The sequence below is a fragment of the Melopsittacus undulatus genome, chromosome 4 (genome assembly GCF_012275295.1).
Source record: "Melopsittacus undulatus isolate bMelUnd1 chromosome 4, bMelUnd1.mat.Z, whole genome shotgun sequence".
Classification (NCBI taxonomy): domain Eukaryota; kingdom Metazoa; phylum Chordata; class Aves; order Psittaciformes; family Psittaculidae; genus Melopsittacus; species Melopsittacus undulatus.
In genome coordinates, this window is record NC_047530.1 from 35,909,838 (window position 1) to 35,929,548 (window position 19,711).

A 19,711-nucleotide genomic window follows, 5' to 3' on the forward strand; every position below is an offset into this window, starting at 1 on the left:
TCTCCAACATGAGTCCTTCCCACAGGCTGCCATTCTTCACGAACTACTCCAGTGTGGGTGGCTTCCATGGGTGCAATCCTTCAGGAACAGACTGCTCCAGCATGGGTCCCCTGTGGGGTCACCAGTCCTGCAGCAAACCTGCTCCAGTGCAGGGTCCTCTCTACACAGGGCCAGAGCTCCTCACAGGAGCGTCCTCCAGCGCGAGCTTCCCATGGGGTCACAGCCTCTGTCGGGCTTTCCCTTGCTCCAGTGTGGGTCCTCCACAGGCTGCAGGTGGAGATCCCCTCCACTGTGGACCTCCATGGGCTGCAGGGGCACAGCCTGTCTCACCATGGTCTGCACCACAGGCTGCAGGGGAATCTTGGCTCTGGCACCTGGAATACCTTCTTCCCCTCCTTCCTTGCTGACCTTAGCATCTACAGAGTTGTTCCTCTCATATATTCTCACTCCTCTCTTCCTACTGCTGCTCCTCACTAGTTTTTCCTCTCCTGCTTCTTAAACACATTATCCCAGAGGCGCTACCACAATTTCTGATGGGCTCAGCTTTGGCAAGCAGTAGGTCTATTTTGGAGCTGGCATTAGCTCTGTCAGACACAGGGGAAACTCCTGGTAGCTTCTCACAGAAGCCACCCCTATAGCCCATCCACTACCAAAACTTTGCCATGCAAACCCAATAACAATACATAAACACAAGAAATCTGTGGCTTAGAGTCCCGCAGCCTACCACAGTGGTCAGAAAGGTGGGAAATGCCACCTGCCCCAGGGTAGCACTGTGGCAGTATCTGCATTTCTTGAGTCCCTCTCCCCTTTCTTGTGAATCAAACCCTGCACTCTTCATTCCCACTCCTTGTTGTCTCGAAAGTACCTGAAAGGTCCAGTAAGAGACAAAAGGTTCACAAAAACTCCCCTTGCTGCTCTTGTTTGCATAGGTTCCTTTCATGGTGACACTTGAACAGTCAGGAAAGAAAACACAAAGCTTCTTTCACTGACCATGCAGCACTCAGCATTAAGGGTGTCTTCACTCTAGCTTTCTCAAATTGGGAATATATGTTTCCCCATAGGGTGGGGGTCAGGTGAGTCCAAGCACTTGCAAGCTATGTGGTGAAGCAGGGTCAAGAACAGTCCTAAGGCAAGGTAGGTGAACTTCTCACGAAGCTGGTGTCAAAATTGCTAGAAACACATCAGTGTCAGAACTGTTTAGCAGAACCATGGTTTGCCATCACTGCCGCTGCAGACAGTGTGTGAGGAAGAAGCCCCAGCACTTCTCAAAGTAAGATTTCTTCAACTATGCGCAATTTTAAAAGTGTGTTTTGCAAAACTTGTGTGTTCTATCTGCCCAATGGCAGCAACTCCTAAGATCTGCTCGTTTTCAGCTTCAGCTACCTCCCTGTTGCTCCCCAGCTAGCAATGAATGAGATTAACGTCATTTGGCATTTTGAAATGCTATACAATGTTTCATTAAAAAAATATTTTCCAGTATCTTGCTTTACTTCAGTAGAGAACAAAATGTGTATCCCCAGATTTGAAATACCCTTCCTTTAGATGTGAGAAATCCTCATTAGAATCCAGCAAGTCTACTTGTATTCATTTGTAGTTTCAGTTGATTCTCTGAGCTGGAAAAGCATGAAGCAAGCATGGTCTGAAAAAGATCAAAGTAAATAAAAGCCACCACAGTCAGGCCTGTTACTGAATTTATCACCAGCTATTCGAACTGAGCTGAGAAAATTCTCAGCCCTTGGGTGTAAAATTAAGGACGTGTGAACAAGAACCATTCAGCTTTTTTAATAGAAAGGTCTCCAATTATCAAATTAAATGCTTCATTACTCAGAACAAAAAAAAAATGCAAGTAGGTGGAAGACTGAACCAGCTCCTAATGATTTTTAGAGACCTGACAGTTTTGACAGTTACCTGTAATTGATGATGTTTGCCAAATCTGGGCACTTCCCATAACAGAATCTATTGTTAAGAGCACTTTTCTCCTTGCTCCAAACAAAACCCAGCACATTTCATGAGGAACACTTCCCAATTCTCAGCTGTGATTTGCAGAAGAGATAGGAAAATCATCACTTTTAAAAATTAAGACACCCCTCCCTCCCCCCATACAGTGCTGAGAACTTGAAGCAGTTCCTGAAGGATCTTGATCTTTTTGTTTAAAAATACTCTTGGGATCCAGTTTTTAGAATTTATTCCTTGGAACAGTTAATGTAGAGGGAGTCTTGTTTTGTTCCTTTCACAAATGTACATAACTTTCAATACCGGGACACATATATATGAGAAAGAAAATTCAAAGTCCACTGCTCACTTCATCTTCGAGGCCACTGCTTCAAAAGAATGATGCCCATCTATCTTAAAAAGATGTTAGCATTAGCAAATGAACAGATATCCATTACACCATCCACTGAAACTTACCTGCTTATTTAAATGAAATCCCTTTTGGGGCTGGGCAGATCTGAAGCAGCGACTCAGAAGTGAAAGGCTACTTACAAAACTCTACAATTGCTTCAGATTCCAAACAGAGAGCATCTCACTTGTCTAGAGACAATGTCATGACAAACTGGGAAACAAATTCATTGCAAAAAACAAAGAATGGAAATGATAAATTACCTCAAATCCTTCACTCGAGTCTGCAATTCAAAAGGGAGAAAAGCACAGTAACTCCCTATAGACCTTCAGGTTACAGCTTATACTTAAGAAAACAGTCAAGGAAGCATGCAGATTAATGGACATTTCAATACTGTAAATCTAGTTAGATGTCCGTGAAACCTCTTTCTCCCACTCTTGATTCAGTTTGCTTTGTGTCAGATAAAACACTTCTTTCATATTTTGATTTATTTCCAGTTTCTGTATCAGAACAAAGATTCTGCAAGAGTGCCATTCAGAGAATACATGTTTAAGACAAAGGAATACAAGCAAGAATCCTTATTTATATGTTACCCCCAAAACAGAGCCCTAAGAACCCAAAGTCCAATCCCTATCAATCAGTTAAGTCTTATGATCACTTAAAATATCTGGGACATGTACAATGCAGCTCTGAAAGATTTTGAGCAGACCTGTTTGTTAACTATCTCTAAGTTAGTCCTCTGAGACAGAAGGAAGAAGCTAGAATAAAACTGATGGTGGTTTTGGCTGTCTGGTGTTGCTGAACCCAAGGGAAAACTCCTTGGCCTCAGCAGTGCCCAGGGGCTCAGGCCAGACCAATCTCAGTTCCTGGCACTCTTAGAAGAGCTTCCAGCAACGAGTTCTCACATACACCAATCTGCGCAACAAAACCAAATGCTACCAGGGGACTTTAACACAACATCCAGGACCTAAGATCTGAAACAAGGATTCAAATGTGGCACTCCCTCATCAATGGAATTTTACATTAATTCTGAAACAATAGTATTGTGGTATTTTAAAGTTGAAAAAGCTGAGCAAATCATCACTCCCTAATGCTACAGAACACAGTACCAGAAAGTTGCTTCCTCCAATCACATTGTCTCCTCTCAGATGAGTGCAGAAGAGCTCTTCCACTTGGAGAAACCTAGTCTACTCCTTTGGTATGACAGTGAAAGCTACAGGCTACCAAAAGGGCTGTACTAGAAGGAGGCATCCTTCCTTATATGCCATGAGAGGGAAAAGCAGAAGCAATAGCTATAGTGATTTAAAAAGTTATTGCATACTTTTTTGGCAATTATCGTATTGAGGTAATAAGGCCACCCATGCTCTCCCTCGTATTTCTGATTTCAGTGCAATGTGCAGGCAGTTCACACAGCTGAATGAACTGAGACAGAGCTACTGAAATCTGAATGTGTACACAGGGAACACTAGCTCAAAGCAGCAGAACTCTAGTTGCCAGTTCAGCAAGAAAGGAGGATTCCTCACCAAGGATGCTCTTCAACTGAGTGATCACGTAGGTTCTGAAGACTGTACACTCATATGTCATTATAGTACTCACAGATAAACCTCCATGCAGAAATGCTGCTTCATTTCAGTTGGCACATACAATTTCTTTCTCACCTCACCTTCTCATACATATTTCATGGCAATCTTTCGTTAATACCATAAAGAGTCCATCACCATGACTTCTCCCTATGTTTGCCAAAACACTTTGCTTTTTTCAACAGATCTCTATCATGTAGAAAAAAAAGCCTTCTGTCTTCTCTGAGGTTCTAAACTAGAATGAGCTATCATTTCATGTAGACTGTACTTCACTATAAAACTGACCATTCAATGTCTTTTAGATGTCTCTGTATTTATTTCAATGGCTTATATTTGGCTACAATATTCCTTCCATAAAGCTGCTGTCTACAAATTGAAGCTTGAAGATACACAGAAGCTACTGCTTTCCACAGTACTTTGTTCCAATGATTAATCTGTCCTCATTGTTAAAATCTCATACCCCATTTCTAACTTGAATTGATCTGGCTTTAGCTTCAAGTTCATTTTTATGCCAATCTGTACAAGACAAGAGAGACTTTATTACCTAGTATTTTCATTTCCATAAAGAACTGTCTACCACACAGGCAAAATGGCTCTGATCCTCTTCTGATAAAACTACACAGACTGAGCTCTTAAGTATTACAAATTATAAAAACTGTCAGTCCAAAACTGCACTGCAATTCAGGCACAGGAAACGCAATGCATTTTGGAATAAATTAAAAAAAAATTATTTCTAGGATCATGTGCAGTGGTAAGAACTTTAGATTCTGAGTCAAGTGCCTGAATATCACTTTTATGGTAGTGTTACAGCAGTGTTTGGGCAGCAAAGGCTAGCATGATATTTGGATTTATGAGCATACGAAGCCTGAATAGCAATAGAGAAGCAAGTGTTCCTGCTACTGTAAAGAATACTCTTAAGCATAGACACTAGAGCTGAATACAGATGGATGTGGAATACATTATTAAAGGTTAAATGACAAGTTTTACAGTGTGAAGCTTATGAAAAATTAGTTATATGGGTTAGTGGATTACATAAGATCTGTTGACTGGCTACAGGTAGTTATACATAACAAAGAAGCACAAATTGTAATGGAAGTAAAGGACTTCTCAAACTTGCTGAAAAAATAAAAAGCATTGCAAGAAACAATGTCAGGGTGCTGATATTAGGAAAAAACTATTCCAAGAGAAGATGCAATTTCCTTAGGAAGAGGGTAATTAGCAAGAAAAAATATTACCAAGAAAGATGAGCTAATCCTTACTTGACTTTTTTAAAGTCAGATTACATGTCCTTCTAGAAATATAATTAAATCCAGTTGCAGGATAAATACTATAGCCAAAAGGTTCACAACAGTTTTTTCCATCCTTGGAGAGAGCTTGAGTTATCTTTTTGAGGTAGGACACTGGGCTAAGAGAACATCAAAGGAGAGTATCACCATATAAATACTTTGCCCTTACTAAGGACAAAGGATGCCCCCTATGTATCCAAACCCTGCCACTGTGAGAAACAGACTACCAAGACAGACAGACTTCCGGTGGGCCCCTGTGCAGCCTTTCTTATGCTATTTGTGCCATTTCCTTCAGAGGTTAGAAGGAAAAGAGGGCAGTTTTGCAACACCCTGATCATTCTCATAATACTGGCAGCTTTAAGACAACAAATACTCTAGGTCATGAACACAGGGCTCAGCAATCTTTTTTATTACTGTCTGCAGGTATATACATTTTGCATTTTTATCTCATATAATGGACTGTGCCAGTCCATTTTCCAGTTGTATCAACTCTCTGAGTTGGCACAAGACTTCTCTTTTCCTGGTATGCCAGTTAATATATCTTTATCAATTCACCGGAGTTACGCTAATGGATGGGTTTGCAGTTGGAGAGGCATTTTACCCATGGTGAAGTTGAGAATGATGTTGAATGTTCCGTCTGTCTCCACAACAGTCTGTATGTCACCTGACTGAAGGCCAGGCATGCACATTCCCTGGAGACTTAAAAGGCCAGGCTGGATGCGAGCAACCTGATCCAGATGAAGATGTCCCTGCTCGTTACAGGGGGTTGGACTGGATGACCTTCAGAAGTCCCTTCCAACCCAAACTATTCTCTGATTCTATGACCCTATGCACCAGTCTTCCTGCACTTGCCTATGGCACTCTTAAGAGTCTACTTTCTTAAGAACTGAACATTTCAGTATAATCAAGATATTACGTTCTCTATGTTCAGCTTAATCCTTGTATTGGGTAAAAGTTAATGGGTTAAAATAATCTTATCTTGCCTTTTGTTTAGCAAGTGGTCCCTTACACTTTATGCCTTAAGAAGCATTACTGTATTTTTCCCACATTTGATGGTACAAAAGCAGGATGTCTCAAGCACAAAACACAAACTGGAATAGAATGCAGGGGATAAAGATACAACAACGCAGAATCACAATGAGAAGTTTGTCTTCCTTTTGTAGTCTCCTAACAGACTACTAAAATACATTTTCTAAACAAGTAACTGGTAGCATATTTCACTTTTGCTTCACTGAAATGTTCTCTGATTACAAAACTATTCTTCGGGACAACAAAAGAAAGTTCTTATCTGCTTCAGAGAATTCCTTTTCGATATTCAGGCACACACATTTTTTTTTGCATCATCTTGTTTCTTCAGTGCAGAAAGGGTTACAATAAGACAGGCACACTTCACCCTTGTTGATGCCCCTTCTCGAATTTCCCTGCTCATTCTCTGCCCATTGAGAAGGTCTCTGCAACATCCACAAAGCAACAGCATGAGCTTCTACAGTTGGAAGGCCAGCACTAAGGGACTCAATGTCATTATTCAGGAATCCTTGCAAGACACACTTATGCATACCACAGTCATGAAGCTAATCTATGACTCAGTAGTGCTAGTCCCAGCCCCTTCTGAGTTTCTCTCCAGCCACTCTTTTGTTGCCTTCTTCACTCTTTACTGTACCTTACCTTAAAATCATAAATCCATCAGGCCAGAAACTTCATTCTTCTAATCTGCACTTCTCCATTACCTACTAAACTGGGCATGAAGCCTCACCAGAATGACTGTAAATGCTCAAAGAACAACTAGTAAATGTGCTTCTCACAGCTCCTGACTTCACTTTCTTCATCTTCTCCCAGTACACAAATAAAGCCCCATTTGTGAAAGCATGCTTTTATAAGACTGAACTTGGTTGTCTAGGAAAAGTTGTGGCAATTGCATGAGGTGTCCGGTAGCAGGAAGGGGTACCTACCATGTCACCTTTCTAAAAAGCCAGGAAAGAGGATCTGGGAATGAAAGGCTAGTCAGCCCTACCATGGTCCCTTGTAGCTCTATGGAGCAAGTTCTCGAAGCCATTTCCAGGCATGAAGGTGACTAGGAAAAGGCCACTAGATTAAACAAGGGAAAATCATGCCTACAAACCTGACTGCCTTCTGTGATGACAGGCTCTGTGGATGTATACAGGGTAGTGGACAGTAAGCCTCTTGATGTAGTCTCTCACATATACATATATACGTATCTATATATGCCAAATGGGGGAGCTATGGACTCTGCACTGAAAGTCATCCATTAAGAAAGGTCCGTGAAAAACTGGCTGAACTTTCAGCAATAATGATCAATGATTTGAAATCTGCATGATGGCCACCTATGAGAAGCATGGCCCAGAAGACAATACTGGGATTGATACCGTTCAGTGATCATTACTGATCTGGTGGAAAGACACAGAACATACTCTCAACAAGATCAGAAATAACAGGAAGTTGGGGAGGGGAGACACTGATGGAGGGTGGAGGTTCCACCCAAGAGGGACCTTGAAAGGACAGAAGCTTCACGAAGTTCATGAGTAAAAAAGTTCAGTTTGAATCATCATTAGTCCAGCTGCCTGACCATTTCAGGGCTGACCAAAAATGAAGTATATTATTATGAGAACTGTCCAAATGCCTCTTTAATGCTGATAGGCTTGGGGCATTGACCACCTCTGTAGGAAGCCTGCTGCATTGTTTGACCGTCCTCCCTGAACAGAAGTGTTTTCTAATGTCAAGTGTGAACCTTCCCTGGTGCAGCTCTGAACCATTCCCATGCATCCTGTCACTGGAAACAGGAGGAAACAATCAGAACCTCAGCCTCCACCTCCCTTTGTGAGGAAGCTGTAGGGACCAATGAGGTTGCCCTTCAGCCTCATCTTCTCCAAACCAGACAACCTCAGAGTGCGCAGTCACTCCCCATAGGACATGCCTTTGAGTCTTGTCACCAGTTTTGTTGCCCTCCTTTGGACAAATTATTCAAGGAACTTAACATCCTTCTGAAACTGCAGTGCCTGGAACTGCACACAGCGCTCAATAAGAGGCCACACTAACTCTGAATACAGGGGGATAATATCCTCTTTTGACCAGCTGGTTATACTGTATTTGATGCACCCCAGGATACCTACCGTTCACCCTCTTGGCTGCCAGGGGACACTGGGGTATGGAGCCCTCTGTCAACCATCACCCCCAGCTCCCATTCTGCAAGGCTGATCTTCAGCCACCTCTCTCCTAATTTATATTTGTGTCCAGCATTACTCCATCCCAGGTGCAGAATCCATCATTTTTTCTTGTTAAATTTCATCCCATTAATCACAGCCCAGTGCTCCCATAGCCCAACCTATCTAGAGCCCTCTGCAAGGCCTCTTCTCCCCTGAGAGTGTCAAAAGCACCTCCCAGTTCAGTATCATCAGCAAACTTGCTAATGGTACATTCAACTCCTGCACCCAAATCATCCATAAACAATACTGACCGTTCCTAGAACTGAACCCTGGGAAATAGTGCTTGTGATCAGTTGCAGCCAGATGTAGCCCCATTCACCACAACACTTTGAGCCCTGCTGTTCACCCAGCACACTGTGTACCTGCTCATCTCAGTTGGACAACTTGTTCAGAAGGATTCTGTGAGGGACAGTATCAAAAGCCTTATTAAAATCTAGAAGAACTACATCCACCACCTTCTCTTCATCCCTTTGGCAGGTGATCTTATCATAGAAGGGTATCAAATTAGTTAAACAGAACTTTCCCTTTGTGAGCCCATGCTGACTGTGTCTTATTGTGTTGTCCTTTAAATGTCTTTCAGAAGTGCCCAGTGTGATCTTTCCCATAATTTTTCCAGGTACTGAGGTCAGAGTAACAGATCTGTAGTTTCTTGGGTCTTCCCTCATGCTCTTATTGTCAACTATAACAACACTGGCTAGCTTCCAGTCAGCAGGGACCTTCCCAAGATCCCAAAACCTTTGGTAGATGATAAAGAGGGGTCCTGCTGCAACATCTACTAGTTCCTTCACCTCTCTGGGATGAATTCCCAGACTTGTGGACTTCAACTGATACAACTGGTCCCTCACAGTTTCACTGTCCACAAATGAAAAGTCACTATTCCCACAGTTGTGGTCCTCCAACTCAGAGGACTGGGCAGCCCAAGATGTGTCAGTATTATTAGAGACTGAGGCAAAAGAAAGTATTGAATGCCTTCACTTTTCTTCCATACCTATTTCTCACATGACCATCTTCAACAAGTATCAGTCCAATGTTTTCCTTAGACCTCATCTGCTATTAATGTACTTCAAAAACCCTTTGTTGCCCACTACAACACTGGCCAGTTTCAACACTAAGCTTTGGCCTTTTGTGTCTTCTCCCTGTACAGGTGAATGGCAGCCCTCCAGAGGAGGGCCATGAAAATGATTAGAGGGCTGGAGAACCTCTCCTACAAATACAGGCTTACAGAGTTGGGATTGTTCAGCCTGCAGAAGAGAAAGCTCTAGGGAGACCTTAGAGCACCTTGCAGTACATAAAGGGGGCCTACAAGAAATCTAGAGAGGGACTTTCTGAAATGGCATGTAGTGACAGTACAAGGACAAGGGGGAATGGCTTTAAACTCAAAGAGGGTAGATTTATATTAGATACGACAAACAAGTTACTTACTGTGAGAGGGCGGTGACCCACTGGAAAAGGCTAACCAGAGAACCTGTGGATCCCCCATCCCTGGAAGTTGCCATGGCAGGAAGTATAGCTTACTAAGGCAAGGCCTGCCACAGTTACTCTTCAGTACTGCCACAGGTACATTCAACTATTAAAGAAAAGGAAGACCTCCTAGGAGCTCAGAACCCAAGAAAGGCCTTAACCAGATGAACAGTGCTACTGACACAGAATAGAATCATAGAATAGTCAGGGTTGGAAAGGACCTTAAGATCATCTAGTTCCAACCCCCCTGCCATGAGCAGGGACACCTCACACTAAACCATATCACCCAGGGCTTCATCCAACCTGGCCTTGAACACTGCCAGGGATGGAGCATTCACAACCTCTCTGGGCAACCCATTCCAGTGCCTCACCACCCTAACAGTAAAGAATTTCTACCTTATATCCAATCTAAACCCCTGCTGTTTAAGTTTCAACCCATTACCCCTTGTCCTATCACTACAGTCCCTAATGAATAGTCCCTCTCCAGCATCCCTGTAGGCCCCCTTCAGATACTGGAAGGCTGCTATGAGGTCTCCACGCAGCCTTCTCTTCTCCAGGCTGAACAGCCCCAACTTTCTCAGCCTGTCTTCATACAAGAGGTGCTTCAGTCCCCTGATCATCCTCATGGCCCTCCTCTAGACTTGTTCCAACAGTTCTATGTCCGTTTTATGTTGAGGGCACCAGAACTGCACACAATACTCCAAGTGAGGTCTCATGAGAGCAAGTGAGGTCTCACGAGAGCAGTAGACATCAATAGGAAAATGTGATAAGTTATCTTTCCCTGCCCCTAGAGAAAAATCATGTGAAGCCTGGCAACCCACCCCCACCCCGCTGCCACAATGAAGATTCCTGAACACCTCAAACACCTCTCTTATGAAAGTTTTAAAATTGCCCTGACACCACATAAGAAACAGAACTACTCTGAACAACATTCAGAATGTAGCAGGACATAGCAGAATTTGTTTTAAAAAGGGGAACACAAAGGCCACACATTGAAATTTTAGCTGAAGGATCAGTAATCTGAGGAAATTTGCTGAACAGACTCAAACCAAGAGAGGTTGCAGAGATTAAAACCACTCAATTGCACAAATACATTTTAGAGAACCACTCCCTGTCACTAAAGCAGCCTGCAAGTTAGGTTATGAGGCTCCCAATCCTAAAATGTCCTGCAGGTTGGCAGGAGAATGTGACCACCTTTCCCATTCACTGCGTTCATGAGTACTAGAGAGTCAAGCTACTACTCCTCAGGTTTACCTTCTCTTTGTATGTTCTAAATTACAGGCTCTCCAGTAACTTCTAGTAATCTCCAGGCCCTTACAGTGCCAAGACTTTCTCTGCCACAAAATACCTACAAAATAAGACAATCCAATGACTACTTTAAAACAGGAACATTACTCTCTCTGCAAAACCCTTACAGCTTGTTCCATAATCCAAACAGACCTCTGTACTCCTTCAGCAAGGTAAAAAGGCTTCCCCTGTTCTAATTGGTTCTAAAAATGCACCACCACCAAAAAAAAACGGTTTTGAGAGGGATTTACAATGACAGATCTGACAGTTTGCTTGGGCTGTGAAATATAAATGCAATTTAGATGTCTCCCCAAAAATAAGTAGATATTTAGGGGATGAGACACTGACAGTGTGTCTATAGTCTTAAGTGTATATGTCAATCATGATTTAGCGAGTCATTCAATTTTTGTTCTGTGTATGTTATGAGCATTTAACATTTTAATAGAGAGTTAAATATAAATCACTGCTTTATAGTCTCAAACTCTGATCTTTCCCTCAGCTATTTGATTTATAAAGGAGAGCAGAAGACTGCAATACCACTTAAAAGTGCTAACTGCACCTCCCCATTCAAAATGAAATTTATAAGTTTAAAGGGTACTGTTTGAAAGCTCCACCCAGTGAAGAAAACAAAAAAGAGTTGTAAGCATACAAATATATCCTATTTTTAAAGGACTCTTGAAGCCATGAGGCCACCTGTTCCTTGATACAAGCTATGCAGGAGTATATTCTAAAAACACAGCTTAAAATAAGCTCCAGACAAAGTAATTAAAAGTAAGGGGAGCATGATCAAGAATTCAAGAAAAGAGAGGGAAGAAATCACTATCCACATATTCTGCAACACAAAATAACAGAGGAACAAGTGGGAGTGCTATGAAGAGAATCTCATTTGTGCATGCTCCAAAGTCCAATCATCAATAGGTGGAGACACCTCTAGAAGAGAGAACAGACAATACTTTCTGAAGGGAAGGAAAGACTTAGATAGAAGAGGTCTGATCAACACCCAGAATATTCTGAACTCAGGTGGTACTTTAAATGGCTTTTTTGTTCAACAGCATGTTAACCTCTATGGCAAGCATCCTTTAGAAATGCTAACAGTCATTTTATAATTTATACACTGAGAAACAGGAATTTTGTATATCCTCTACCATACTCCAAGGATATACAAGGGCCCAGGTTTCTTTCAAATATACCAGCTTGCACATTCATGTCCAAGTAGCTTTCCCAATTCCTTATCCAGTAGATTAGGAAAGACCATGCAATACACAAGCAAGACTAAAGACATTCAGAACAACAGAGAAGGAAACAGTCTAGTGAATCATGCTGCCAGTGAGCCAATGGCAATTTCTGAATGGACAAGCACCATATTTGCTTCACTGGAAGCAATGTGATTTGAGTCCATCAGCACATGGCCTGAAAACATTCTGCTAATACAGAATTCAGGTTGCATGTTTCAACTTGTTTGCATTCCCTCCTCATTCCCCAGCCAAAAAAAAACCAGGGGGAGACACGTGCCTGAGCGGCAGGGGGACTTTCACCTAAAAAAACACCAAATGCACAAACAAGCAACATGTCCAGGGGGTGAATAAAGATCTGAAAACCCAGAAGAATCTGTACATGACCCAGCACATATGAGCTGGCAGCAGGGAAAGAGATGAATGCATAATAAATACAACAATAGCAAGAATATTTTTAAAAGCCACTGAGGTCCCAACACCAATTACCTTTTTTTTCAAACACAGATTCACAAACATGGTTTAGGTGCGTGGGGCACAGATCAGTCTGGATGATGTCAGGCATCACGCACCAATACTGAAGATTATCACTACCACCAAACAAGATGTTTGGTAGAGACACACAGAGTCAAACACTTCCAAAATCCAAGCTTTTACAGCTGCAATGCTTCCTTTTAGCTGTATCCAGGGCTCTTCTCTGGTGGCATTTTAAAAAAGTTACTGGAGGCAGTGATAGTAGCTTTCTCTGCTGCTGGTGTTTTCCCCGTCCATTCAGAGTTCTGGGATCTCAGAGATGGTGTTGCTGGTAGCTCTGACTCTGCTGCATCCATGTGGACAGATAAAGTTGCTGAAATATAAAATTTCAGGGAAGGGGGAACAGAGGAAGAAAGTAGAAATGGGCAATAAAATAATAAAAGTTAGAGCAAGTGATTTCATGGAAAACACCCCTTATATGTACTTTTGTATAAGAAGGTGTTATTTCCCTGAGTTTCTCCAAGTTCCCCCACCAAATTCCATTGAAATACATGTTCTTGATAGCATTTAACACCTTTGCCGTAATGATTCTCATATTCAGAACTCCAAGTCCACTAACTAGTTTCTTTAGTCAAAGCTCCTGTCGGAAATCAAGAGCTTTAGCTGTCCCATACTTAAACAGGATCAATTTGTAATCACTCAACTGAAAATACCTTGATCTCTTTACAAAGACTCAGTTAACCCTACATCTGGGAATTTCAAAGTCTCTGAAGGTTTGGCAAATTTCAGGTTGCAAAGCTCAGTTAAAGAAGAAAATATACCTCTCCTCCTTACACAGTAAAGGCAGTACCATAAACCTCCACATATATCTAATATGGCAAATCACCATATTATACCAAGAAGCTACTTGCTAAGCTAGACTGGAATCCATTCTCATTTTATCCATACAACCACTACTTCAAAATGGGACAGGCTATAATTAGCAAGAGATTTGCAGATCCATAGCTCAAACCAGCAGCCACCCAAATTTCCATAAGATAAGAGTTTGCTCCTGTTCTTAGTATCTTGAATCATTCAATCCTCAAAAGCAGAACAGGGCAGGAGAAAAAGCTGCTGCCACAGGAGTCTCTGGGGCAACCAGAAGCTTTCTGAACAAGTGCTTGCTTCAGTACGAAACATATCTCTCTTTCATTGTATTCTCACAATAGATAATAGCTGTTTGTGTGTTTTTATTACAAGTTGCCTCTGCTGCTCTGTAGCAGATGAAGAATAAAGAGGCCATAACAAGCTTCAACTAGTGGACTGATTGCTTTGAAGTTTAAATAAAAAGCTGGTTCAATGCTTCAGGTTCTCCAGTCAGTAGATCTGGAACGCCAACAACCCCTTTCTGTACATTCAAACCAGTGAGTCATTCCCATACAACCACAGCAATGCAGCTGATAACAGTACATTGCATATTCTACCTCCAGCCCATCAGCTCCCTCCATCTAAAGGTCAGATAAAACACGCAAAAACAATGAAGCCCTTTAATAATCACCACCAAAACTACACTATGGGCACCTTGCTAGCAGTCTCCCCACTCAGGTTCTCATAAAAAGAAAACAAAAAACAACAAAGGCCTAAACCAGGCTTCTTGCTGCTGGGTACCATAATACCATGACAAAAGGTGAATCCATCGGCAAGAAACAGGAGAGAGAAAAGTCACAAAACTGCTACTACTCATCAGGCTGTTCTCTGATAAGCAGTTTCAGAGGCTGCTAACTGGCACTTTTTAGAAGTTATTATTTTTCACAAGCTAAGTGTGAATACATGACCAGGCAGACAAAGATCTATTTATGCAGATTTTTACCCCAGACTCACTGGGGTAAAATGTCCCAGACTCACTGGGACTGGACCATAATAAACATTAAAAGCATCAATGTAAAGCTGGACAACTGTTCATCATTTATTTCACGACCTTCTATACTTGTGGACTCTTCTGACAAACAAAAGACAGACATGACAGTCTTCATCATATCCCTTTCAAAACAGAAAATAACTACAAGAAGAATAACATTTTATATAGTATTTATCAGACAAGCTCTACTGTGCCACTGGGGACATTAGTCCAACTCTATTTGCACTGCAACAGAAAGTAACTACACACAAGGACACTATCTGTGCCTTCTGAAGGCCCTGTCTTAGATCACTGAAAATTTGAAGAACCTTTATCACAACAAACTTTCTTCCTCCCTAGGCACTGGCTGTTGGTCACTGAGCTGAATGAGCTTCTCGGCTAATCCAGTACAGCCATTCTTACTTCCTCCAGATTTCCTTATTCTACTCCCAGACTACACCAGCCAGATCTTTGTTCTTACCTGGTGAGGGCTTTAGGGCTCACATAATGCACAACTGTGTAGCGTGGAAAGCACTTTCATTTTCAATCTCTCTCAACATTGGCATATGTTTGACCAACTTAATTTTAATAACACTCACTTCCTGAAGTGCAAATGAATTCCGAATTTTCTACCCATGTTTTGTTGCTCTCAACAGCCAGGCCTTTTTCCAAAACACTATTCTTTAACCTCTATCTCAGTTACACTATTTAGGCCAGTTAACCTCAGACCACAATACTAATACCAGAGGTTTAATGCTATAGCAATACAATAGAGACCTATGCATTTCTGCTACAGTAATGCATGTTTTTGGATTTTCATACAATGGTCTGTCAAAAAATGCTTTACCAGAACCCATAAATACCCACTTATATGAAAGTATATGAGAAGACATCAATAAACTTAGTTTGATTCACTCCCAAATAAATGTATCTCCAGTTCCCTTCTCACTCCTGCAGCTACAAGGGAGATATAGCATTCACATCTCATATGCCCTTTATTAGCATCTTCTGATTTCAGCCAAATTCAACTCAAAACTTTCTGTAGATGATGGGGGGGTGAGGTGACAGGGGAAGATTTGTAGCTGCATGTTTAAGAAAGAAGCTAAATTCATCACAATGACAGGGGAGAGTGTTGGCAGAGATTTGAGCTATTTATTCTTTTAGGAAAATCCTATAAAGAATGACATGAGGAAGCCTCTATCTGCAGTCTTGTTCATCACACTGGTGAGGAGTCCGATAACAGATGTATGCAGTAGGGTGATTTAGTGCCGGGAGCTGGCCCCTGATGTGTATTAATACAGCGGCAAAGTGGAACGAGCCCCTCTTCATCACTCATCTCTATAAAAGAGGTGGAATCCGAGATGGCCCGATGTTCAGCAGAGCAAGCCCATTTGTTCTGCTGACTGATGGAGCCAGCTCAGGCTATGTCCTTCACCTCCATGGGGCACCCAGGTTGCAAAAAAAGGAGATCATTGAAGCAGGACCTGGTCAACAAGTGAGACGAGCGCAATTGGACTCAGCTAAGATGCTATTTAAAGGTGAAGAAATCCAGCACTCTGTGTGCCTGCAGTGACAGGCATGGGCCTGCATTCTGATCTACTTGTGTTTCATCTTTTGAAGAAGTAGTAAAACACCACAAACAAAAAGCCTCTGTAGTGAGAAAATGAGGTTGCTGTGACTCCTCAGGTACAGGGGAGCCCCAGTGTAAGACATTTATGAGTGGATGAGTAGATGTATGGCAAGGGAGAAAAATCTGTAACTATCTCAGCAATGTTTAAGCATGAGAGTCATTAGTCAGTTCTATATTGCAGAGTAATCCTATGTATTTCTTTAGACATTAGTAATTCCAGTCAGATCACCTTTGACAGAAATAATGCCAGATTTCAGAAGTTTCCAAGTTACATTCCCAGGCTGTGCTCCAGCTACAACTGGAAGACTGCTGTACTAAGTCAGCTAGGACACAGCTTCACTTACACAATCAAAAGGTTTTTTCCACAAGTCAGTGTTATAGCAAACCTGTCCACAGCTACCGCCTTTGCTGGGGATATTTCTAAATAGGGTCTAAGTAAGAAATCTTTAGCCTTTTTGACCATGAAAAACCTTGCAGCACTTTTCTCTTGATCACGAAGCATCCTGTCTGGATTCTAGTAACTACACTCTCCTTCCTTTGTAATGCATACTCTAATTTTATTTCCCTCACCTCAAAAAACAAAACACTTTGAAACCCCTCAGCTACTGTCATGGTTTAAACCCAGCTGGCAACTCAGAACCACACAGCCACTTGCTCACCTCCAGCTTTCCCCTCTCCCTGGGTGGGACGGGGAGGAGAACTGAAAGAATGTAAGCCACATGGGTTGAGATAAGAACAGTACAGTAACTGAAGTACAATATACTACTACTACTACAACTACTACTAATGAAAATAACAAGGGGAGAGAAGAAGGAAAGGAGAAAGGAAAACAAACAATAAACAACAGTGATGCACAGTACAATTGCTCACCACCTGCTGACTAACAATGAGCCCAACCCAAGCAGTGATCTGGGCCTTTTGGGTGACTCCTCTCATTTTATGCACTGGGCATGACGTGCTGTGATATGGAATACCCCTTTGGCTAGTTTGGGTCAGCTGCCCTATCTCTGCTCTCTCCTAGCTTCTTGTGCCCCTTCTTCACTTGGCAGAACATGAAAGCCTGAAAAGTCCTTGATCAGGGTAAGCACTTCTGAGCAACAACTAAAACATTGGTGTGTTATCAGCATTGTTCTCAGGCTAAAGCCAAAACACAGCACTGTACCAGCTACTAGGAGCAAAATTAACTCTATCCCAAATGAAACCAAGATTCCAGTGCTTGGTTCCATCCTAGATGCAGATTCAAGTCTTCAAAAACTGTCCTTGTACAATTTGCCTAGTCAAGTAAGTACAACGTACATAATATTTTGAAACATGCAGGCATAGAAATAGATGCTCTCCCTATAGAAAGTGACCAGCAATGTAGTAGAGAATATACTCTGAACAATAAATTAATGGATAGGTAAGAGGGGACAGTGAGACACCAGCATTTTACCAAGAAAACCTAGCATTCCCAGAAGTAAAATTCTGTGGCTATGGATATGCAATTTCACCAACTCTTTCACTACAGAAGTTTGCATATCCTCACACGGAATACTCAAAAGCCAGGAAAGAATATCCTAAATGAACAGTCAGTAACAGATTACTTTTACTTAATTTTTAATAGAGAACCTTTCAGACAGTCTGTAATCCAGATCTGTGGCCTGGAAAACTAGCACAACTTTCTTCCCTATTTCATTATTCTACTGTCTATCCACCAGCCTAAGGAAGAAACCTAAACTTCATGAATAGGAACTCATCACCAATTCTTTCAGTCTTCCCCACTGTTTTCACATCAGCATTTTTCCAATGAGCTTACCCACCTTCTTGTTACTGAATTACAGTAACAATTTTTTAATAAGCTAGTTGGAAGAACACAGGTCACTTGATAGCAGGCAAAATATTTCAAGAGAGGATAGGGTGAGAGGCCAGAGAAAAGTCTCCAAAACTGCTCTGTGGTCTGCAGAGTAAAGCTTCTTCAGATCCTGGTAAGTAATCAGTCTCTTTCCAAAAATATACCACATGAAAATAAACCAGCATTTTAATTAGTACATCCCCAGAGCAAGAACAAACGTTACTATTTTCATTCACAAGACTAAGCTCTCAGGGAAGAGGTGGCTTCACCCAGTGAAGAAACAATGCTAGATTTCTGTTCCTGGAAAAGTGCCTAAAAGCATCCTGAAAAAGGCACCAGAGCCACCAGCTAATGTCAGCCCAACACTGAAGGAACACACCATGAACAGTGATCACCTCCTTATTACCATGTACTGTATAATTTAAGAATGGTGGAAATAACACCTTATGAAGAAACATATTACCCACTGTATAATGACACACTGTAAATTACACTAACATGCCATAGTGCCACTTTAATAGGCAGCTTTTGATGCTATGAAAAACCACATGATATTCTCTCTCACATGTTGCCCTTCTCACACACATTTCAATAGTTTCAAATCAAAGTAATGATATTTTTGACTATTGTGACTGGCACTTTGCTCAAGAGAGACTTCACACAAATGCTGGCACACATATCAGGTCACCTGATGTTGGGCTGGACATGGAGGCTGCAGCTGGCTTTCGTTTCCTCTTGATGTCCCTTGAACATGGTGGTCCCAGGTGTACATTTGCTTGCCTACAGAGAAATGAAAACAAAACTTTGTTCTAGTATCACTTTCTTGTAAGACACTGGCCAATCACCCTCCAACCTATTCAGTGGAATACCCATATTCCAATATCCATGCAGACTTGTTCCACTACAGTAATAAGTTCATAAAGTTACGAATGCAAAACAATCTGATGCATTTTCAAAATGATTATTGCCTTATTGAAGTGCTGTGACAACAGCTGAACTGGCTGATGGCAATACAGGTTCGCTGCACCTGTAAACAAACTGAAAGCACAAGAAGTCATTATTAACTGCTAAGTCTGAAGCTTGCCAATGACCATCAATTTGGCCATTTGACAGTTAAGAAAACCTGCATTATTGGGACTGACTTGAACTGAGCACTTCTCCAAGGTCTAGATGGAGGGAGAAGTTTAATTCAGAAAAGACAGTCTTGGGAGCAAACCAGAGAACTTTCTCAAATACAATCCATAATGAATAAAAATGCATAATTTAGCAATGATGTGGGGTTCAAATCCCTCCTTTGTCCAAGATACCAGAGTTATTTTGGCACGTTCCTTGGTCACTCTCTGCATCAGATCTGATGTGCAAAATGCAGAACTGGAATGCAAGTAAGATTGTGAGTGCTTATATATTGCAAAGATTGGAATCATATAAATTTTGATGATAAAGTGCTGAAAAGCTTCCATGTCTTTAAAGCCTGTTATTTGATTAACAAAAA

General features: G+C 41.7%; 1 protein-coding gene across 3 annotated transcripts in view; it reads right to left on the minus strand.

The window, feature by feature from the left end:
* Positions 1–11,990: 11,990 nt before the first annotated feature.
* The window catches only part of GPATCH2L (G-patch domain containing 2 like), a 32,658-nt gene continuing 24,937 nt past the window's right edge, over positions 11,991–19,711 (minus strand). For all 3 annotated transcript variants that reach the window (XM_034062019.1, XM_005148890.3, XM_013129020.3), the window contains 2 exons: positions 18,908–18,999; positions 11,991–13,255 (listed from right to left, as the gene is read on the minus strand). In XM_034062019.1, coding sequence (XP_033917910.1) covers positions 13,083–13,255; positions 18,908–18,999 — 265 coding nt within the window. In that variant the 3' untranslated portion in view covers positions 11,991–13,082. The remainder of the gene's footprint in view (positions 13,256–18,907; positions 19,000–19,711) is intronic.